This window comes from Ruditapes philippinarum, unplaced genomic scaffold (assembly GCF_026571515.1).
Source record: "Ruditapes philippinarum isolate M1 unplaced genomic scaffold, ASM2657151v2 ctg355_1_1_1_1, whole genome shotgun sequence".
Classification (NCBI taxonomy): Eukaryota; Metazoa; Mollusca; class Bivalvia; order Venerida; family Veneridae; genus Ruditapes; species Ruditapes philippinarum.
The window spans coordinates 339,122-364,824 of NW_026861237.1; the positions used below are offsets into that span (position 1 = coordinate 339,122).

The following is a 25,703-nucleotide window of genomic DNA, read 5'->3' on the forward strand; positions in this document are numbered from 1 at the left end:
AATTAGGTTTAAAATTGTTTATCAAGACAATGATAAAAAGTGTATTGGAGGAAACAACACTGCACTTCACATATAAAATTAAAGTACCATTATTTTTTGCTTTAAATGTCAAGTATACATATAAAGCACTCTAGATCAGTTGATATTATCTTAAAGAATTTTTTCTATAATTTCCATAATAAGAAACTGGCCAAAAACATCATTGGACGAAGCATGCTAAACATTCTAGAATATGATATTTAATTTTATACATTTAAAGTGTTCTTCAAAATCTATGTTAAACCTACGAATTAGTAAATATGATGATATATACAACAGTTAGGCAACAAATTTAATTGGAGCCCGTCCTTTAATAAAATCATTGAATATTTATTTTCATTTGTGGTATAACCTTTACAAGCAAATTGTAGTTGAATATAAAATATTTGTGATATGAACTTACAAGAACCTTGCGGTAGAATATTTGTGATATTAGCTTACCTAGAACATTGAGGTAGACATCAGAAAAGATATATCCGTGTTGGTTACTGGCATTACATTGAATATTCATGTGATCCTCTAATGTTAGATTTGTCAGGGTTATATTGTTAGCATCTTTCTTATAGAATCGGTTGTTGTTGTAGATACGTGGATCTCGTACACCCAGCTCATTCTGTCCTGTTATCGTGATAGAAATATTCCTTTATAACATACTCGATCTTATTTTAAACACTATAACCAATTATTGTCTTGTGTTTACATCACTTAGCAACTATTATAATCTTATTTAACATACATGTTGATTTGTAAGAATCAACATGTACAGGTAAGAATACAATATGGCAATCTTTTCCTCTAGCAACACATTCAGCCATTCCAAAAATCCAGCATAAAGCATTGATCTTTAAATGTCAGAGCTTCTATCATATCCTAACTACGTAAAGTACGATTCTATGCTATAGAGAACACATAATATATCCTACAAAAAATTGACCAAAAACTTTGAGCGCAAAGAAATATTGGAAAAACCATTTTTTTAAAAGGAAGATAAATTTGAATTAAAATAAGTTAGTTTAAACATATTTATTTCAGGTTGATTGCGAAACAAGTTCTTGCAATTTATATTAATCACTTTCAAGTGTGCTTCCTGGTAACAACCAGTACTGTTGCCATGAGAAATCATTGTCATGGCCAAAGTAGAGCTTGAACCCATGAACCCTAGGTTGAGAGGCAGACACCAGTCCACCGCTCCAATTAAATAAAATAGATTACTTGCATCAATGAATAAGAATTAAATAAGTTATCATAATGAACATACTATCTTCAAGTGGTACACCATTTATGTACCAGGCATAATTAGGTTTAGGGTCACCATCAGCTTTACATATAAATGTTGCCGTCTGATTAATACTGGCTTTAACATCTTGAGGTTCTTCCACCCAGAAAGGTGCAGCTGAAATAATATTACGAATATGAGCTCTTCTATTCTTCCTATCCTCTATCAATATTTTTTCCATTATTCAATCACTGTAAAAAGTTGTGTTTTCAAAATAGGATTAGCTTTTATCAATCGATTTACTGTCATAAGACTCAAGCTGACTTCACTCAGCTAGAAAGCTAACTGTTACTTTGTACAAGAGCCACAGGCAAAGTTATTGTATACAAAAATTATCCTTTGATAAAATGCTTTACTGAAATATGGATTACCATAAATTAAAAGCATCAGTAAACTGTCTCGAGTAGAACCAAAACTTACAGTAGCCTCCTTATATGAAATAATCAATTTCAAACAGTAATTTTAATTCAACTACCTCATTTCCTTTTACATAGACCTACAATGTTAAATTAAATCCTTCCATACAGAAGTGATGACTTATTTTATCTCAATAAATTTGATTTAGACAAAAAGAAACTTACCTTTAATTCTGACATCAAAGGCTTTAGTTACACTTTGATTTGACTCACTGTTTATACCCTTGCATTCATACTGGCCAGCATCTGACTCCCGTACGTCAGTGATTTGTAACTCTTGTCCAAAACTCTTAAACTTTGCTCTATCTGGAAGTGTTCCCTCAAGTTTCTTCCAATGTACTTCCGGTGTGGGACTATAAAAGATTGAAAATTATCATTATCTTTTCCTGTAATTCTGAAATGCCATTACCACGCCTTTGTCTCTATAATTATGACAAAAATCTCTTAATACAGTTTATAAATCTGCCTGTGGAACAAGTTTATCTTATATAGTTTATTGTATGGGATAAATAAATCTTACATGCAAATTATAGTGCTAGTGTTTGAGACAAGTTTAATGCATAAGTATGAAACGTCAAAAACATTCATCTACACAAAAAGTCAAAAAACAAAACAAGAACGTGTTTGTTAAACACAAATGCCACCGGCTCCGATTCTTGTCAGTAGCAATATTTCAAAAACTGTTTACCCATTCACTCAGTTATGGACAGAAACATTGCCAAAAATTGTAAACACAAGTTATATAGCTTGACAGAGTCATGGCATTTTGTAATTATGAAATATATAAGTTGCCAAGTCATTGCTATGACTTGTGAAGTGATAAATATTCAACTTTATCAAATATATATAAATGTAAGAAATCTATACTTGGCACCCTTGACCTTGACCCACTGACACTGACACAATATCATGCAAGTTATCTTCCTACCAAATATGAAATACACCTGTCAATAAATAAAGGCTGTATGGGCAAAAATGTAAAAAACTATTTTTAGCACTAGTGACCTTGACACACTGATCCCTAACTCAATCAAAAGGAAGAATACCATGCAAGTTATCTTCTTATCAAATATGAAATACACCTGTCAATAAATAAAGACTGTATGTGCAAAAGTGTAAAAATAATATTTTTAGCACAAGTGACCTTGCTCCACTGATCCCTACCCCAATCAAAAGGATGAATACCATGCAAGTTATCTTCCTACCAAATATGAAATATATCTGTCATTAAATAAAGGCTGTATGTGCAAAAGTGTAAAAATCTATTTTTAGCACTGGTGACCTTGACCCAACTGACCACTAACTCATCAAATTTTATGTTCCTATCAATTATAAATGACTTCTGTCAATAGAATATGGTTAATACACCTGTTAAAATTTAAAAATCTACTATTAACATTGGTGACCTTGACATTGGTGACATTGACCTTGAACCAAATGACCCCTTACTATACCCAAAGAAGGATGACCTCCCTTGTTATGTTTGCATTAAACATAAGAACATCCACCAAAAAATAAAGGCTGTATGAGCAAAAATGTTTAAATTTATTTTCTAAACCAGTGACCTTGACTTTGACCCTAGAGACCACTTCACAAAAAATTAGAGAACCATTAAAGGTATCCACCTACCAAATATGCAAGATATCATTAAATAAATTAAGCAATTAAGAGAAATTTACGATAAATCCAACTTGCCGGAATAGGTTAACCAGACAAGGCCCTATTTTCAAAGTGAAAAGGGAAATAACTGGGAAATATGGATGACACAGTTATATAACTTGGCAATATCATGTACTTTGTATTGATAAGTAAGTGTGGAAATTATGAAGCCATTAGTATAGATAGAACTTAAGATATTTCCAACTTGCCGTTTTAGGTTAACCATTATTCATTTTCTAAGTGCTGAAAAGGGCAATAACTTGGTAAATATGGAAGCCATAGCTATGTAACTTGACCAGATCATGTACTTTGTATTGATTAGTAAGTGTGTAAACTAAGAAGCCATTGGTACAGGTAAAACTTAAGAAAAATCCAACTTGCCGTTTTAGGTTAACCTCGTACGTACAGACGGACGGACGTTCCAACATTTTGGGTTTAGGGGCTATTTCTTTCTTATTTTCTTTGTTTTCTTAAGGGCTACTAGCCCATAAACCATTTGATCACGGAATGAACCTGTTGTTCTCTTTTGTTCTCTTTACTGTTATATAGCCCCTAAAGCCAAAATGTTTGCTCGGACGGACAGACGGACGGACAGTTCAATTACTAAATGCCCGCGGGCATAAAAAACAAACAACAAATACAATTACAGTTTTACACACAACATCTTTTCACTATTAAAAGGAAAGGAGGTGGTGTTTTGCAACGCTCCTTGGCAGGCTGCCACTAACATTTCATATAACTTCAGCAAAAAAAAGAAGAGCTGTCCATGACAATGCACTCAGACAGCTGGAAAATGGGCATAACTTGATGAATAGGTAACTCAAGAGTTATAAGAACTTTGCCCATGATGTTAGGTAATCACAGATAACTAGTGTGTGAAGTTTCAATCTATCCCCAACTACTAACTTGCACACAAAACTCAACCAGTGCGACAGCAACAATTACACAGACATTGATGCCCTAAGGTGAGTAGAATAGCTCTACCTTTTCTTTCAATAGCCGAGCTAACAGGCCGCTTCAGAGGATGTTATCATATTTGATCATTCTGTTATAGAGAAGATAATATCAAAAGTCATAAAAGATTTGATTTCAATCATTTATGTAGAATACTAATATAAATCACTGTGAATTTGATGTAATACATACTTCCCAGCAAAGATACATTTGAGCCTTAGAGTTCCACCTTTAAGAAAAAACTGGTCACTAGGTGATGTCCACAACTCTTTAGCAGGCAGCTTCTGTTCTGTAGCTGAAATTTAAACAATTTTATGTGAGTAGTGAAACTTAACCATTATTGTACCGATAAGCCGTATTTTGACAATATAATCCCATAACCTTTTAACTGCTTGTCACAAATTTAAAGCTGGACAAATATTAATTACACAGATTCAGCAGGTAAAGACCTAAAATGTTACACATCAGTAAATAACGTTTTATAAAATATTCACCACTTTTTATGAATAATCACATACTCACAAACTTTGTGGGTATATGAAAAATGATTATCGGTTAATAATTCATTTCTCATTATATTGTACATTGTATATAACAAATTAAAGCTGTATACTCAAACAGTCGAATAATCTATTTATAGAAAGTATCTATGCATAATAACGTACATTCAAATACTGTGATAACGTGTTCTGGACCAATGGCATTCTCTCTCAAGAAGTAGTTGACTGCCATACAGGAGTAAGGTCTTCCCCCGACCATATCAGATCCCAACACATTTGTAAATTGGAGCCTGCCTGAAAAACAAAGTTGCATATAGAATAATTGTCCTGCAAGTGCTGGCTGCAACAAGACTGGCCTGTCACGCGTATTGGACCAGGTCAAATAACTCAAGCCAAGCAGTCTGATTCCTATGTTTAATTGTATGTTGCCTCTCAATACATTTACAATAAACTTTCAAAACTAAAACAACACTTACATGTGTATATGAATTTTTAGTTAGTTTCAACCATGACATTTCTTTCTTATAAGTTAATTTTTATTCACTTCATTACATCCCACACCACTCCATTACACCTGACATCACTCAATTACATCTAAAACCCACTCCATTACACCTGACATCACTCCATTACATCCCACATCCCTCCATTACACCCCACATCACTCCATTACACCTGACATCACTCCATTACACCTGACATCACTCCATTACACCTGACATCACTCCATTACATCCCATATCCCTCCATTACACCCCACATCACTCCATTACACCTGACATCACTCCATTACACCTGACATCACTCCATTACATCCCACATCCTTCCATTACATCCCACATCACTCCATTACAACTAAAACCCACTCCATTACAACCCCACATCAGTCCATTACACCTGACATCACTCCATTACACCTGACATCACTCCATTACATCCCACATCCCTCCATTACATCCCACATCACTCCATTACACCCCACATCACTCCATTACACCTGACATCACTCCATTACACCTGACATCACTCCATTGCATCCCACATCCCTCCATTACATCCCACATCACTCCATTACACCTGACATCACTCCATTACATCCCACATCCCTCCATTACATCCCACATCACTCCATTACACCCCACATCACTCCATTACACCACACATCACTCCATAACACCCCACATCACTCCATTACACCTGACATCACTCCATTACATCCCACATCCCTCCATTACATCCCACATCACTCCATTACACCTGACATCAACCCTCATCTACACCCATCATCACAATCTTCTACACCCCACATCACTCTACTACACTACACTACACATCACACCACCCCACATTACTAGACTTTAATACGCTCCACTTTACAATAACACTCCATTAGACTCAATATCACTTTGTTTTACTTCATTTACCCCCACCCCCACCTTACATTAAATTACTCCACTAGAATCTACTCACTTTGGTCACTCATACACATTCATTTGTAATCTATTTTTATTCTGTGAACAAATTCAGCAGACTTACCTTCAATATCCATGCTCACTCTTTTATCAAAGTTAACATCTTGCCATCTACCATCTGGTTCTTTTATCACCCAATATACATCTGCAGGTGGACAACTCTGAGGCCAGAAACATGGTAAAGTTAGGACCTTCCCAGCATAAACTGTATGTGTCTGGAAAAATAAATTAAAATGAGTTACATACTTACTTTACAATAATGACTTAATCATTGGGAAAATTTTGTATTATTTTAACCAAAATATGACAAAAGCTGTGTCCCTATGTCACACTTTACCATTATGTTTACATAGATGGCAAAAAATTGCATAAAGTACATGTAAGATCTGAAAGTGTAAATATGTTGCCTTCTGTCTCTCTAGGTGTTTCCAATAAAATATTTAAAAAATATTTCAAGAAAAAATATAAATCATACAGATGACGGCAAATAATCAACTGGAAGCCATATCTAACAAATCCTTGTGCAATAATCGCGTCACAGCAACTGCCATTGACCTTTTATTTCTCTGAAAGCTATGCTCCTGAATGGTGTTTGACAACTATGAATGAAAGAACAACTATTGTATTTTCAGTGAAATAAATTTGAAGTTTGTACATAATTCTTCAAACTTCATACACATACCCGTCTTGGTTCAGATGCAAATTTTTTAAGTTTAGCTTCTCTCAGGTTGATCTTAACTGAAGCAGATATTCCATACCCATTGTCAGCAAAACACTGGAAGATACCTTCATCTTTAGCTTCTGGCTTGTTTAACACGATTGTACCTTGATTTGGTAGTTGGACTACACGGTCATCTTGACCGCTGGGATTATAAACCACCCCGTTACGTCTCCATATATACCTGCAGGTATCAATATAATACAACTTTATTTGATGGTCACTCCTGACAAACTTTCTGGCTGTATTGAAATACTAAAGCAAAATATAATCCCCTTTAAAATATTATTACAAGTACATTTATCATAGTATACTGTTTTATCAATAAAATTTCAGACACAAAACAGCAATGTTTCGTTCATAAATCATTGAATGTAAAAAAAAGAATGCAGAAATAAACAAATTCGCCTGTTTGTAGAAATACTTTTGACTTACTTTGGTTTAGGTATACCATCAGCTATACACAATATCTCAACTGATTCTCCAGGTTTATAATATATATCACGGTCTGTTGGCTGCATGTATATTTTTGGTGGACTATTAACTGAAACAACAGAAGTTTACACATGAATACTATACAAAATAGACATATATATTTACTATGCTAAATAATACTTTGTTAGTTATTATATTTAACAGGCATTTATGACAGAAAAATGATGTACAGAGTAAAAAGATTAATAATTCTTGAAATATCTCAAAATCATCAATATTAAATTATTTGTTATTCATTTATATTCTATGTACAGTATAATATTGTCAATATCCTTCGGACAGAATCAAAGACAGCTTAAATTTCACTTTTTACTTTAAATTTGAAAAACTGGAAATAAATCAAAAAGATAAAACTACCTGCAAATACTGTTGACAGGAACAGCAGATATATGGCGGTTCTTTGTAACATCTTTGCTATATATTCAAAAGAAAGTAAAAGAGGTTATGATAATGTAAGAAGTTTCAAAGAACACAACTTTCGTTGGATAGCAAGTGGAATATTTTTTTATGAAAATGACACCCATGGCAGAAATACCTTGCGTATAAAATAGAGTTTATATTGAGAGCTGTGCCCAAGTATGTCTGTAACAGCTAAGATTTCACAAAACTAAGTGTCATCAATATGAAGTTTTCAGCAGTTTGCAGGTACTGAAATCATGAATTGTACAAGCATATATGCCACTGAGTCTGTCGCCTGGACACAAGAAAAATGTGTTTTAGTTGAGGAATCAATATATTACACAGGAGTGTACAGCAATTTAAGGCTTTGGTAAAATACCTGTGCAGGTAAGTAATTTCAAAACAATCATGTTCTATTTAACTGCAAATAGTACAGTCCCTGAGGACCTTTTGTGTGCAAAAAAGGTCCATGGATAAATGTTATACCAATGTAAAGCTAAATGTTTGAAGTTTACAAAAAAATTGGGTAGACATGTCAAATCATGGTACGTTTTGAGAAATCCAAGATGGCCGCCAAGATGGCCGCCAAATTATTGAAAAATGGCTAATACGCAATTTATATGATAAAATTAGTTCTTTTTGTATTTATTTTGGTACAGGTGATATTAAAACTTCACATCCTATTGGAACAATATGAAAATGGAGGCATTTCCATAATTTTTTTCATATTCTCTGAATTTCATAGATAAATTTGCTAAAAAATGCATGAAAAAATTATCAAAAATTGATATGGGGCTGACATTTTTTCCTACCAGCTAAGGCATAGCGGTGTAAATGAATATTTTTACCATATAATACAAAGACTTGAACAAGATCATACTAATATCACCCTTATTTTTTTATTTTTATTGTAAAAGAATGTGGATTCTGATATTCTTAAAGTGGGTGGGGTAACGAAAACTAAGTCTCAGTATTTTGTTAACTGGTTTGTTATGATAATTAAAACTATGAATAGTCAACATGTATTGCACTTTGACATGTACCTAAAGTTCTAAATAATTAAGAAACTTAGACTGATATTTTGTTTATCAATATTAAACATGTTCTGTTGCCATGGCAACGGGGAAGTAAAATGAAAGACACACCTGAAACGTATGACATTTTCAACTTTTAGCATTTTAAGCATGTTGTTAAGAATGACACAAACTTATAGATAAATAATCTGTGCATTATGCCATGGTAACAAATTGAAAAAAAAGTAACATTAAAAGAAGTCACATTTAATCCTAAGCAAATTATCAACACAGATAACAGGCAATATTTTAAAATTAGATAATTAAATTTATTTTAAGAATTTGCATCATGCATTTGCTTTATTCAAACTGCTATACATAGATAAAGGTCATGTCAAATGTGAATGTTGTTATGTTTGGAAAGGATAATTAATGGTGATAATAATAAGTAAAAGGCAGTCTTAGGTAGAAATGTATATAAACATTATCAAATGTTTAAAAAACTGTACATAGGGTAAACATTTAAGACTTTGCAGCTAAAACGAGAAATAAATGGGTCACTGCTTCAAATTCTAGGTCAACCAAATATCAAGTTTTAATGACAATCAAATTTATTGTTGAGTTCAAACTTTTTGGTTGTAGCTTGTATTATGAAATTCTAACTGGCATTAGATAAAATTCTAGGTCAACTGATCTCAGTGTATAATTCTGCATCTGAAATTTTACAATCAAAATACAAATAGATCACTAGAACAGATTAAGGTCAGCTGGCATGATATATTGTATCTGTTATCCAAATTTCTTTAGCTTCAAAAACAAGAAAGTAGATCACAAGGTCTTAAAATCTAGGTCACCTTATACCAGTGGGGCCATGATTTGAACAATCAAAGAGGAACACAAGACAATTCTTCCAACCAAATGGTCTTGCATTGTGGTTTCTGACTTAATGAGTTTTTTATATAAAAATCGACATCTAGGCAGGGCCATTTTTATGCTCCCCGAAAAATTATGGGGGAGCATATAGTCGCCAGGCGTGTGTCCAAAACCTAGTCGGGGAGCATCACCCGGTTCAACCGGCTATTGTTTTAATCCAGACTCATGATCATTATTTGATGCCTGCAAACTTAGCACTTTACGGAGAGTGTCGGATGTGAAATCCAGGCGTCTCTAGATCTACAGACAACAATTGATCTCGGACATTGAGTTTTATGGTCATTTGTCTGTCAAAAAAGTTAGTACCGTAGCTAAGTAGAAATTGGTCATTACTCTTCTGGTTATTTATCCATGAAAGTCAGATAGTTTAACCAACCTTCAAACTATCAACAGAGAAGTATTGAAATTGGCGTATAACCCAGACCCGGCCCTTTCATGATTTGAAGAAACATGGTAAAAGTATTCTAGAAATTGTTTCACATGCTCTAAACAATGGGGTTAAAGGGATGATTTTATAAAGGATTTTATATATAAGTTAGACTATGTAAATCAATTGATCCTTTGGAAAGGTAATTATAATCAAACGGATCATGACTTTACCAAGCTTAGAAGTTATGTATTATTACTATTATATGATTTATCGTGACATAAATTGATATGGTCATAGAATGAATGTGTCACACTTAAATATCAAAGCATTTTATTTATGGAGAAGAAAGTTTTCAAAGCCTTTTCTTTATAACACAAAGTAAAATGACTCCTGGGGTTAGGTCAACTTTGACCAGATTGTCAAGATTTGAAAAATAAATTAAGGTTTTTTTTTGACAATGCTTTTAACCCAAAATCTAAGATCTGGGCATTTGGTTTTGGGAAAGAAATATGATTTTAAAAAGTTTTCCTATGTGTCTCCATATGAAATAAGTTGACCCTAGGGGTGGGTTAAATTTTCATTTGAATAAGTTTTGTACTGATCTATACAAGGCTACAACAGAAATAATTAGCTACAGGCATCGGTTTGGGAGAAGTTATTTTTTTTAGCTTATCCTATATGTAAATTGAAGTGACCCCTGGCATAAATGAATTTGACCACAAGGTCGTGATTTAAGCAAATTTAATAGTATTCTTTACTAGGTCCTGCAGTTATGGAGAAGAATATTTTCATGTTTTTCCTATATTTACACTGTGTAAAGAAAGTTTACTCCGGGGCTTCGCAAGAAACATGAATGTGTACTTCTTGACCTTTTACCAACCATGACCTTGCTGTTGTGTCATGCATATCATAAGCACATAGTCTCACGATTGCGATTATTTGTGCCAGGTTATTTCAAATCTTCCATAAAGTCAAAAAGTTATGGAGAACGTATAACCTTGACCTTTGTTGCAGCGACCTGGATTTTGAGGTCTGTAGATTGTGTCGTGGTGGGGATCATTTGTGCTAAGTATTTTTAAAACCTTTGAAGTGTCAATAACTTATAGAGCGGACATGAAAAAAAAAGTTTTTACATTGGACCGTTGAGTGTGACCCTGACCTTCAGGGTTGTGACTTGCTTATTGTGCTCTGCCAATGGTGTCATAATGTTGATCATTTCTGCCAATTTATCTTAAAAACATTTCAGAGGTTTAAAAGTTAGAGACAGGCGCGAAATGTAGACTTTCTAACATATGAACTGTAAGTGGTGACCCTGACCTTTTGGGTAGCAATTCAATTATTGCGATCTGCACATCGTCTCATTATGGTGATCAATTGTGCCAAGCTATTTAAACAAAATTTCATAGGTTTAAAAGTTATGGAGGGGACACGAAATGCAGATTTTTATACATTTGACCTTGACCTTTGGTGTAGCAACCCAAAGTTTGCGTTCTGTACATGTTCTTATACTGGTAGTCAAAAAGTATTACAACCTACAAGAATATTTAAACCATTAATACAGTCCCCTTCGTAAAATCGGATATTCAAAACTGAATCAGGGAATGGCCGGTCTCACTTAAAAGCGTCCTGAAGAAATTTAGCGTCCCGATGCATTTTTTTTAAATTTAAACTATCAAAAGGGTTATATTTATTGTAAATGAGGTATATTATTATGCATTAAGGTTTTTATGGTAGAAAAAAAATTATATCAACTAATATGTTTTCTATTTATATCAATAAAACTTAACATACGTTGGAGTGCAGTTCAACTAATATAGATAATATATTTTTCTGTATATACATGTGTTTCAAATACTCTGAGAAAAGTAACGATTTAATTTTAAGTTGTAATGTACATTGTATGTAAAACAGGATATCTACATGTATAACAAATAACCATACACAATGTTATCAAAATGAATAATGTTGTGTTAAATTTTCATCGAAGAATGATTTCAACACAGCTGAGTTAATGTGTACAATTGTATGGTATGAACATATGAAGACATTGCATTACTGTATAATGTAAATAATATATGATTTATTTTACTTTTCATAATTCATTTTGAAGATGACGGGTGTATAAATTAATACCTATACACAAATATTAGATTCTCCGTCTGTAATTCTGTTAATTCTTAAAGGTGCACACCTCCAGATAACTTTTATAAGAAAATCAAACATGATAAAATGTAATAACACTCTGAGGAAAGTAAAATGTAAAATCATACATTTTCAAAATTTTCATGAAAATTAGCCTGAATCTGAATAAAGATACTTGTTGATACTGATATCTTCATCACATAATGAGTGATCGGAACCTATCACTGGCTAACATTATACTATTCCAACACTTTTAGAAATAGGCTATAGATCACTGAAATAGGTAATCCATTATTTTGATATATGTATATAATGTAATAAATAGTTTATGGCTGTTACTATACACAATAAGTTCAATATACTTTTATAAGTGCATCATACTCTATTAACTGGTCAAAATAAGCTATTCAGAGGAGGAAGTATTTGATAACATCAAAGTAAATGAAACGGTTGACAGATTCGCACAAGAGGCTAAGCCATTGTTCCACAAGGAATTAACCATGCGGAAACAAAATATACAATTTGATACTGAAAAAATGATGAAAAAATCAGATTGGTTTGATGAAGTGAAGACAAATGAAAATAGAAACCAGTTAATGTTAAAAAGAGACAATATAAATCTTTGATAAAAGTTAAGCGCAATATGAGTAAACTAATAAAGATGAGAGAAATTGAAGTACAGTAAAAGCTGAAAATACTTTGAAAAGAAAAAAATCACAACTAAACGAAAATATATCACTGCAAGAATTCTATGACTATTTTAGGAACTTATCAGATAGCATTAACACTACTACTGATCCTGGCGCGATAACCAGTATTGTTATGATGACCCTATTTTCGCAGAATTAGATCCTGTAATTACAACTGATGAAGGGCGCCATGCAATAAGTTGTTTGAATGGAGGCAAGGGAGGGAGACTGCATAAATGAATATTTTATTGAAACATGTGACATCATATAGTAAAATAGTGTGGGGTTTTTTTTGGCGAAAATGGTTCAAGAATATAATGTTTTCAAACTATATGTTCATCACTATCAGTGAATTCTTAATCAAATGTATGCAAAATATTTACTAACAGCTATATGATATAGTGGTTTTGTGTGCATTTTCCGCGTACAGCCTCCTAGGGTGTACTAATATGTTAGATTTCATTAGTTATCACACAGGCATGATCCATGTCTCTGATGTAAGCGACTGTTTATCAATATTTGTATTTTTAAAAAATAATATTTTAAAGACTAATAATGGTTTATTTTATAACAACATTCATGATAGTGAGACTACGGTATTCTCTTACAATAATCAAAACGGCAGCGTTCTAGTTAATGACCCGTCTTTCACAGTTTGTCGCTGCGTAGTAATTTGGAAAATTGTTTTCAAAAATAAAAACAATATTTTGCCAAATAATTTAAACATTTATTCAGTACGTTACAATAATCTGTTTTGTTTTTAATTTTCCCGGTATAGTAGTTAAAAGTATAAGGGTTAAAATATCAGAACTATTTATTGCATGACCGATTTACCGCCGCAGAAAACGTGAGTAGTGATTTTAAAATAACAAAGCGTTTCTCTGAGAATTATAAACTTTACAAATAGCAAGTATGATGGTTATGAACAAAAACTTGTTTTAACTTGTCAATAACGGTGATAAGTGATGATTCTTATATCTAACTGCAACATTTTTGTATCTATATCTTGAAAATTACATTTACTGGAGAGGAATTGATATAAGTATTGTTATCAGGTCTGAATAACATTGTTGTGCAATGTTTGTAAATGTCATTTATGTACAATTTATTGAATAAATAAAGTTTAAATTAAGTGATGAGTCAGCTTAAAAATATCATACTATTTTTTTACCTGATTACCGCGGCAGTAAGATTTGATGAACGGTCTTAACATTATGCTTAGTATTGTCGATAGTTATAGAGGAATAACACTAGTTAGTTCTATGTCGAAAATATTCACATCAATATTAAATAAGAGAATGTCAGACGGGAGTGATAAGCATAACATAATATCAGATTCGCATTTCGGATTTAAGAAATAATGGATATTTTGCCTACACAGTATAGTTAATCACAAGTTGAACAAGAGCACCGCTAGGCGGAGCATGGAGCATTATATGCCCGAAAGTGTGTTTTTTTTAGTAAGGATGAAGCATTTGTAAGACATGATAATTAAATAAAGTATTACCTCCTTCAAATAGCAATCGTCCTATGAAGTTTGAATATTGTGGGCCAAATGGAACTTAAGTTATGCTCTGGAAACTGTTTTCAGTTCTTAAGTAATAGTGACCTTGAACTTTGACCTTGTGATCCCAAAATCAATAGGGGAGTTCTACCCAATATGGACAATCAGCCTATGATGTTTGAACACTGTGGGCCAAACAATCATCCTATGAAGTCTGAATATTGTGGCCCTAATGGAACTTAAGTTATACTCCATATTGGATCCAAAAATCAATAGGGGTCTTCTACCCAATATGGATAATTATCATTTGAAATTTGAACACTGTGGGCCAAATGGAACTTAAGTTATGCTCCGGAAACTGTTTTCAGTTTTAAAGTAATAATGACCTTGACCTTTGACTTTGTGACCCCAAAATCAAAAGGGATCTTCTACCCAATATGGATAATTATCATATGAAATTTGAACACTGTGGGCCAAATGGAACTTTAGTTATGCTCCGGAAACTGTTTTCAGTTTTAAGGTCATAGTGACCTTGACCTTTGACCTTGTGACCCCAAATCAATAGGGGTCTTCTACCCAATATGGATATCATCCTATGAAACTTGAAAATTGTGGGTCAAATAGAACTTAAGTTATGCTCCGGGAACCAAATTGCTAACGGACGGACGGACAGACGGACGGATGGACAGACGGACGGACGTCCTTACATTTGTATTCTTGTTGGGTATTTTACTGTGTAAAAAAGTACCCAACAATACATCAAAATTCAATAAAAATACCCAACAATAAATGCGGAGTGAGTAGGATTTGTAGTTGTTGGGTATTTAGTACCCAACATATACCCTCTCGTGCGCTCGGACAGACGGACGGACGCCAGCGGGTATAACATAATATGCCCGAAATTCTTTCGGGCATATAATAATGGTAAACGCATCTACACTACCTTTATATATAGATATGCAAAAATGTTTTGATAATGTAAACCGGAACTTATTGTGGTTCAAAATGTCAAAACTGGGAATAAACGGTAAATTGCTCAGGGTCATAAGGTCAATTTATGAGCAAGTGAAATGTAGAGTACGTCATGGAAATGAATTCTCGGACTTCCTGGAAATAGCAGTGCGCCTAAAACAGGGAGAGATATGTTCACCGTTATTGTGGTCTTTGTTCGTTGAAGATCTAGAGTTGTACATTGGTTCGAGACCAGAAAGTGGCTTGAAATTTGATGATTTGACTCTGGTGTGTTTTTATACGCATTTTCGGACACTGTAGAAGGAATACAACAACGTTTAGATGACTTGCTCACATACTGTTGGGGATGACGATTAATCGTTAACATTGACAGAACCAAAGTTATGTTTTTTGCATGAAAATAAAAATTGGACTTTCAATGACACAAATTTAGCTTTTGTAAAATATTTCAACTATTCAGGTGTGGTGTTTGACTCAAATGGCAATTTTCACTATAATACACAGATGCTCGTAGGCAAGGCGCTTAAAGCTATGAATTGTTTGATGAATGATACAAAGAACTTTGATTTTATCCCAAAGACAATGTTGAGTTTATTTAATTCATTTGTTTCCTCAATTTTAATGCTATGTTCTCACCGCCGATCAGATCAACTTGATCGTCCCGATCACATTTATTCCCCGATGAAGCCCGACCAAGCTAGATTAAATGCACATTCTCGACTCCTACACGACCTCAATTTCACCCTACACGATGTTTTACGACTTCTTCTCGACGTCAACCCGACCAACATCCCGACTTCTTCTCGAGCACCCAGACCTATACGCGAGTCATACACGATCTCAACTAGACTAACTGGACCTCTGCTCGATCGTTGCCAGATTTCCACCCGACCAGATCGTAATGATCGTGGATAATGCTCGAGTAGAAGTCGAGATGATCGTGTACAGATCGGGTAAGAGAGATGTATACCCGACCAAACTAGATCGTTACACGATTTATTCTCGATCAACTAGATTTTCTACTCGATCACTATACGTTCGCTTCTCGACCGCTTATCTACTCGATCGCTACTCAAATTTTTTTGACATGTCAAAAACCTTCGGGTAGGAAGCCGAGCCATGCCGACCAAAATAGACCGCTCCGACCAGCCCCGATCACGCATGCAGACCGAGCTAGGCCGGTACCCGATCGCTTGATCGTGCTTGATCGAGTTGATCTGATCGGAGGTGAGAACACAGCATAAGTTACTCTTCTGAAGTTTGGGGATTTACTAAAAACAAAGACATTGAAAGGATCGTCTAAATTTTGCAAAAGAATTCTAAATGTAAAATTATCGTCCAGTAGTGTAGATGTATATGGAGAATTAGCACGATATTCATTGTGTAAACAGATGTGTTAAAATTGTCAAGTATTTTCTTAAGATCAAAAATACTAATAATTGTATAATAAGTAAAATGTATGAACTTTTTTAGAGGATTTATGTAAGAATAAGATTAACTGGGTTTCAAAAGTAAAGAAGTTATTACATGAAAATGGTTTTGGATATGTGTTTGAAACACCGTTAACAGTAAATGTGACCCACTTTATATCTATGACAAAAACTGATTGATATATTCACACAGAATTGGAGTAGCAATTTAGAGAGTAATCAAGTATTACATTTATATAGATATTTAAATCATCAATTTGAATATGTGGAGTACTTGAGTATTTTATGTAGAAACAATGATAGATCTGTTAATTACCAAATTTAGAATATCCGCACATTGCCTTAGGATTGAAACCGGACGATATGGTCAGAATAGAATTGAAAGAGGCGAAAGAACATGCAATATATGTCAATCTAGAGACATTGAGGATGAGTTCCATGTGATATGTGTGTGTCCCTGCTACAGACTTATTAGAAAACGTTAAATTGATAAATATTGTTATGAAAGACCATCTATGTTTGAACTTAACCAGTTGCTGTCAACCAGATATGAAAAAATGTTGAAAAATTTGGTTTGTTTCCGAAATTGTGCATTAAGAATTAGGCATAATCTATTACAATGAATAATTAATAAATTGATAATAAATAAATAAATGCTCAATGTATTGTCATGTACGTTTAGAATTTCATGTTAAATGATACTGATATATATTCTATACCTTCTTTTGTCATATGTACCACAGATACTGTCATTGTCAAAATTGTATTATATCATTATATTGTTTGACTTTGACACAATAATGTATACATGTTATGGATAAGGAGCGAAATGCTCAAATCTAAAATAAAATTCATGTTTTGTTCTGATAACATCTACATCCCTGCATAATTGTTCACTTTTAGTATCTAACGCATTGCATTCAGACTTCAGTAACTGTGATAAATCTAAATGTTAATCTATAGACTGGTGTAAGATACATAATTATTATGGCTTTTAAAAAAGGACTGTTTGTTTTCCTAAAAAATGTGTCGCCGCCTTTAAAGTGTGTTGTATCTATATCTAAATGTGATTCGATCGTACAATGTATAGGTGACGATATTATGTACATGTATTTCGTACGTTTTTCTTTTTTTTTTTTCGGCCGAAGGCTTGACTTCCGATAAAATTAACAGTAAAGAAATGAATATAGGCAGAATTTTCTTTGGTCATTTTAACACTCATAGCCTGTTGGATTGATACTTTAGAAGAGCTTCCGTTATAGGTGGAGATCTGTTCGATTGCGCGATGGCAAGAAGTGTTGGAAAAAGGTATATGTCAGAATGAATATAAAAACACAATAATGATATTTTCTAGATGTTTCTAACAGCTTTCCAATAAATATATGAAATTAAATATGACAGGTCGCCTTTTTGATACTTTTGGGTGCGATTGGGTTTCTCTTCTAAGCTGTTCTAGTCATTATATTCTCCTCTCTAACCGGGCATAAGACGATTAAAACGACCTTTCGACTTATTTACAATTACAAGTTCTCCATGGAATTAGTGTACAGTATCTACTAAATCTTTGTTTTATTATAAATTCTATTCAAATCAAATTCATTTTGATTAAAATCAAATAATGTAAGTTATATTGTTTAAATCTAAGATGACAATTAATGGGGAAAAACATTGCGGGTAAAAATGAACTGAAATAAAACTATTGAGGACGAATAAAATGTTCTGTTTGCGGTTAGCATGGTTAGTAGTAAATTATCCTATGCAAGTGAACAAGTTTGACTTCGGCCGAGCATCTTTTTTTTTAATATTGCATCCTTATAATGAAACTTTGTCAACAATTTATCAAATATCTTTCACTGTCCCAATTAAATGTTTGTAGGTATGTACTTCATAGTAATGCTATACCATAACTGAGTCAATTTATGAGGGGAAAATCACCGAGGACCAGCGATCTGCCTTAAATTTATACATGTTTATGTGCAAATAGATGCGGCAATAGATTAGGTGGTGTCATGGATCGTTTGAGCTTTCTCTTTGCATTATTTCAAGGTCAAACGCAATATAATTGGATCTTAATTGTGAACTACTCTATATCTATTCTAATAGAATCTCCCTATAACAGATTACAGAAGACAAATTGTATACAATTGTAGACATGTATGAAATAGTTTTCAGTTGAAAATTACTATAACAAGATATGTTTGTAAAACATGTATGCCCCCTATCGGCAGCCAATTAGTCATATGATCAGGTTATTATGCATGACTTCTGACCCAGTGAACAAACAATTAATAAGGGTTATGTAGTCTCTACAGGTCATGACTAGTCACAAGGTAATAAGTATTGTGACCCCATAGGTTGTGTGCAGCAATTTAAGTTATTACAAATCTTTCAAATAATATATGCATAAATTTTATGAATCATGTAGGCCTCATTAATGACAGCCAAGTTGTTATATTACATAAGACCTTCAAATGTGTATACCAAAAGCATTTTAAGTTTAATATAAAAATATCAACCAAGGCAACTTGAGTTGTTAAGTTATTGGTCACAAACCATCATTAAGTACAAGGTCAATATGACATTGACCCCTTGACCCCAAAATCAATAGGGGTCATCTACTGGTCATGACCAATCATCATACCAAGTTTGAAGTTCCTAGGCCTAAGCATTCTTTAGTTATTGATCAGAAACCGTTTTTACCTACAAGGTCAACATGACCTTGACCTTTGACCCTTGATCCCAAAATCAATAAGGGTCATCTGCTGGTCATGACCAATCATCATAACAAGTTTGAAGTTTCTAGGCCTAAGCGTTCTTAAGTTATTAATTGGAAACTGTTTTCATCTACAAGGTCAATGTGACCCTGGCATTTGACCCCTAAATCAATAGGGGTCATCTGCTGGTCATGACCAATCATCATACCATGTTTGAAGTTCCTAGGCCTGAGCCTTCTTTAGTTATTAATCAGATACCGTTTTTACCTACAAGGTCAACATGACCTTGACCTTTGACCCTTGACCCCAAAATCAATATGGGTCATTCGCTGGTCATGACCAATCATCATAACAAGTTTGAAGTTTCTAGGCCTAAGCGTTCTTAAGTTATTGATTGGAAACTGTTTTCACCTACAAGGTCAACGTGACCCTGACATTTGACCCCTAAATCAATAGGGGTCATCTGCTGGTCATGACCAATCATCATACAAAGTTTGAAGTTCCTAGGCCTAAGCGTTCTTTAGTTATTGATCGGAAACCGGTTTTACCTACAAGGTCAATGTGACCTTGACCTTTGACCCCTTGACCCCAAAATCAATAAGGGTTGTCTGCTGGTCATGACCAATCACCATACAAAGTTTGAAGTTCCTAGGCCTAAGCGTTCTTAAGTTATTGATCGGAAACCATTTTTACCTACAGGGTCAATGTGACCTTGACCTTTGACCCCTTGACCCCAAAATCAATAGGGGTCATCTGCTGGACATGACCAATCACCATACCAAGTTTGAAGTTCCTAGGCATAAGCGTTCTTTAGTTATTGATCGGAAACCATTTTTACCTACAAGGTCAATGTGACATTGACCTTTGACCCCTTGACCCCAAAATCAATAGGGGTCATCTGCTGGTCATGACCAATCATCATACCAAGTTTGAAGTTCCTAGGCCTAAGCGTTCTTTAGTTATTGATCGGAAACCGTTTTTACCTACAAGGTCAATGTGACCTTGACCTTTGACCCCTTGACCCCAAAATCAATAGGGGTCATCTGCTGGTCATGACCAATCATCATACCAAGTTTAAAGTTCCTAGGCCTAAGCGTTCTTTAGTTATTGATCGGAAACCGTTTTTACCTACAAGGTCAATGTGACCTTGACCTTTGACCCCTTGACCCCAAAATCAATAGGGGTCATCTGCTGGTCATGACCAATCACCATACCAAGTTTGAAGTTCCTAGGCCTAAGCGTTCTTTAGTTATCACTCGGAAACCATTTGGTCTACGGACCGACGGACCGACAAGTGCAAAGCAATATACCCCCTCTTCTTTGAAGTGGGGGCATAATAATGTGAATGAAAAATGCACATATCTTTGTTTATCTAAGGTGGAAACTGTTTTATGAATAGGTTTTAATATGATTAAATGAATGAATGAATGAATGAATGAATGAATGAATGAATGAATGAATGAATGAATGAATGAATAATAAATTAATAAATTAATCGATTGATTGATTGATTGTAATTATTTATAATTGGTCAATCTCCATGATAATAATATTCAATCTTTTTAATACATAGCTTATTCAACTTAACTTGACAAAGAAAAAAATGATAATAAATTAATATCACTTTGATTAAGCATTATATTTATAATGCGAGCCCATTATAAAAAAATATAATCGTCATAATCTATATTATCATCATCATCATTGCCTCAATGATCGTTATTAAAAAAATCATCACAATGCTAATCATTGTCAAAATCATTATCACTTCCATCAAAATAATCAAAATCAATGTATCGTCACTTTTATAAGCATTGATATCATAAAAATAATATTCACGTTCATTACAAAAATCATTATAATCATCACTTTTTTCATCATCATCTTCACTTATTTTATCATCATCAACATCAACATCATCTTCACCATCATCGTTATCATCATTGTTTTCATTATCATCATAATCATCATCTTCAACATCATCATCATCATCAGCAGCAGAATCACCATCATCATCATCATCGTCATCATCATCACCATCATCATCATCACCACCACCACAATCATGATCCTCATCATCATCATCATCATCATCACCACCACAGGTTGTAAAATGAACAAAAAAACGAACAGCAGAAAAAGAAACAATATTTATACGGATTACTTAATGAATATTAGTTAATGTTTGTATATATATGTAAGAACGAGGGCACAATTTAAGGTTAAGATGCGCTTGTGGTTACACATATAATGGCAGATCTATAATTAGACTGGTGTAGAGTTATTGATTGACCAATCATCCAGGTAGGTGTGACGCATTTCTTAACTCTAAATTTGATTGGACATTTTTAAAAAGAAATTGTTTATTTTGGTAACTTATACATTTACAGTATCTCGTTACATACAATAATTACAAATATAATAATTCTGTGGTCACATGATAAAAGCAAAGAAAAAACAATAATAAGCACTTAAAAAGTTTTAACAAACACAAATCTGCAAATAAAGGAAAATAAGAACATCACAACGTCATTATCATTCATAGAAATAAAAATTTCTAGAAAGAAAGAAAAACACCAAAAACAAAAAAGACAATAACGGCGTCAAAAGTATAGTATTACATGACTGTATCAATGAAACAAATGTCCTATTTTTCAATTGACCAAGATGCATGAAGTAGAAGAAATTAAATTATTTTCTATGGAGTCACAGAAAATTTGAATCAGACTGACAGAGATATTGCGTAGGGATTCATGGAGCATAACCTAGATATGGGCACTAGTGAAATGTACATTGAAAGAGCCCACAGGTTAGGAACATTACATAATCCAAAATACAGAAATACAGATGATCCAAAGAGACCACTCATTGTGAAATTTAAGTATTATACAGATACAGAAATAGTTATGCAGAAAGCGTACAAATTGAGAGGGTAATAGTTCGGAGTGAACAGAGACTATCCGACAGAGATAGCAACATGTGAACATGTGGTTTTTGGAGCTAGGCGGTGAATCAGCTCTTCCATTTAAAGGGTATGCAGAAGACTTAGAATAGTGGAAAAAAGTAGGTGCATGACTCCCCGTTTGGATGTTATTTTCAGATTGTGCATTGTTTAAGAAGGAAGAATCACTATAGCTTGTGATTTAATCTTTTGACGTTAATATATTTTTGTTATTATGCGAATAGGGGTAATCCCTTCTTTTTGTCGTTGATTTTCGCGACCAAAACAATGAAAAACACAGGGCTATGTGCCAGAAAACTAGAAGGTGGACATGTATTTTTAATTGTTTGCTGTGAGATACATATGTATATGTTAAATATGAAATGCATTTATTTCAGGTTTGTGATTACAGACTTGTGTGTGAGGTTTTGATTGTGGCGCAGTTAGTTGTTTGCCGAGAAGCCTTGAAAACTGTGTATTGCCCCATTTGTTAAATATATTTTCGTTTTTGCATTTCGATATACGAGCGTATTCTTGCAGAATTTAAACAATCTATTGTAAAGACTTTAACTTTACAACTTAAATAAAGAGCAAACTTAAAGACGTTTTCGGTAGTTTTCTGTGCGCATCGTTATGCGCTTCCAAGAAAGATAATCACGGATAATTACTCTTCAAATGAAGGCCAAGTTGAATAGTATTCGGATAAGTGTTTAAATTTCGGCTATAAGCAAATAATGAGTAAATAATACAGAATAGATATTTCTAAATGTTCAAAAGGAGATCGGTTCAAAAGAATAAGTCATTTAGACAACATCACATAAAGGATTTCTCCAAGCATTAGTACGACAGCATTGATGATAATTCTGCGCGCGTTACCCCACCCACTTGTGGTATAGTGACGAAAGTGCGTCGCGACTTGATTACTGGCAGACAACCGGGCAAAGAAGTTTAAAATGATATATTTTAAAAGTGTTGAATAAAAAAAAATTAATATCTAAGAAATGTTCTGAATTTCATTATTTTCTTTGTAAATTTCTGAATACTTGCTTACTGTTCGGGTATGTTAGACGAGTGAAAAAAATAGATATGTTTTAAAAAGATATTCAGTATCATTTACTTAATATAACATCAAAAGAAAAAGAAATTTTTATTACAACATGCTTTTGTTGTATATTTGACAATTCATTTAGTATAACACTGATATTTCTTAAGAAAGCGTGGTAATTTTGACAGTTGGCATATGCGGTAACCATGGAAACTGCCCGTTTACAAAAAAATAACACGTCAACATATATATATATATATATATATATTTTTTTTTTTTTTTTTTTTTTTTTTTTTGAATCCACCATCAAATGTTACTTGATATATCAATAATGTAGAAAATTCTATGAAAGAAATTGCTTGATGGCTTTAATTTTTTTACAGAATTCATGTTTATTTTTTTCATTTTTTGCTTAGTTAAAAAACATGAATACTTAATTTTTAAAGAAATATGTTCCAATTATCGTTTGTTTTATACAGAACCCTAAGATAAAGCAATCTTTGTATAAAATTATGTTTATTGTGAGTGTAATAAGCTATTTTATACATTATTATAACACAGTTTGGCTATTTTGTCAATTTTGAGATATACGGTTACCATGGAAACTGCCATTTTTCAAAAAATCCAACACGCCAACATATATTTTTCTATTTCTTTTTGAATTTGTCATTAAATTTTACACAACATACAAAAAAATTAGAAAATCCTATGAAACACTTTTTTCAATATCTCTAATTATTCTCAGAATTCATGTTTATTTTTCTCATTTTTTGTTCGGTTGAGAAACATGGAGAACTCATTTTTTAAAGAAATATGTTCAGATTATCATTTGTTTCATACTGAATCATTAGACAAGATTATCTTTGCATAAAAAATGCTCGTTGTGTGTTTTAAGCTATCTTATACATTTTCTATTCGTTATAACACAGTTAGGCTATTTTGACAGTTTTCTGTACGAAATCTGCTGTGGTCATAGTATTATTTTTACAATAGGTTTACGTCTAAGGCCGTCTTACAATTGGTCTAGATTTATGTGTTTGATCATGGTCATGTAAATACATCATTAAATAAAGAGAGAGACGCTTGTTTTGGGTTGAGTCCATTATGTTTTATCTAGGGGTGAAATGTGAAACCTTAATTTACAATTTATATAACATTTAATGTTTTCGATAATTTTAATATTTGTAGTAATTCTGGAGTTGTTTCAACATATTTTTTTCGGGGATTAAATTGTGATAAAAACAATTAAAGTCAGAACTGCAATGGAAATAACTTAGTCCACACCTTTGTTGATTTGATCACGTGACAATGTAAGCCAATGAAAAAACATCAACAAACAGGCAGCCATTCAGGAAGAGAGAGGGTTTATTTCAGAGCGATAATTTAAATGTACTAGCAAGGTTAAATTGTAAGTATTGATTTTTTATGCTTTATTTATAATGTAGATAAGTATTTATTTAATGATGTGCTTGATTTTCAATTGGCAGTTCGTGTTAGCTATGATTTAGAATGACTAGGTGACCTAATTTACAAGCTGGCTGGCCGTTTTGGCGGGGAAAAAATGGATGGTTTGTTATTGTTTGTATATATCTGTGTGTTGCCTGCTCTGAAGGTTGTATATTTTTTATAAAGTGATTTCAAGTAGTAAATAGTTTGTGCATTAAACTTACGTAGCACCACGGACTTTAATTGACGATATAAAATAAAATGAGCGAGAGTTGTTTCGTCGAACTACCGGTTCGGCGAACTAATTACTAAATTAGTAATTTTATATTTCAGAACTCAATTAATGTACACACATGCCAATATGAGCCATAGCATGTAAACGTACATTACATAAAGAGGAATAGCATACACATGCAAATAATATTAAGAACAATTCATCTTAACAAAATGGAGAGAAGCACGCATTTTCAAGGACATGTATTAAAGACAAGATATTGGAAATTATAAAAATTATATAAACCTTATATTTATTATTTTATTTAGTATAGTAGTTATATTCTACATATAAAGCTTAAC

At 33.2% G+C, this 25,703-nt stretch overlaps 1 protein-coding gene across 2 annotated transcripts in view; it reads right to left on the reverse strand.

Annotated features, from left to right (window-relative positions):
* Positions 1-343: 343 nt before the first annotated feature.
* Positions 344-25,703, reverse strand: part of LOC132714988 (neuroglian-like) — a 37,913-nt gene continuing 12,553 nt past the window's right edge. For both annotated transcript variants that reach the window (XM_060697947.1, XM_060697946.1), the window contains exons 2-10: positions 7,887-7,943; positions 7,470-7,578; positions 6,999-7,218; positions 6,381-6,531; positions 5,010-5,138; positions 4,537-4,639; positions 1,897-2,084; positions 1,298-1,432; positions 344-657 (exon numbers count right to left, since the gene is read on the reverse strand). In XM_060697947.1, the coding sequence (XP_060553930.1) occupies positions 359-657; positions 1,298-1,432; positions 1,897-2,084; positions 4,537-4,639; positions 5,010-5,138; positions 6,381-6,531; positions 6,999-7,218; positions 7,470-7,578; positions 7,887-7,938 (1,386 nt within the window). In that variant the 5' untranslated portion in view covers positions 7,939-7,943 and the 3' untranslated portion in view covers positions 344-358. The remainder of the gene's footprint in view (positions 658-1,297; positions 1,433-1,896; positions 2,085-4,536; positions 4,640-5,009; positions 5,139-6,380; positions 6,532-6,998; positions 7,219-7,469; positions 7,579-7,886; positions 7,944-25,703) is intronic.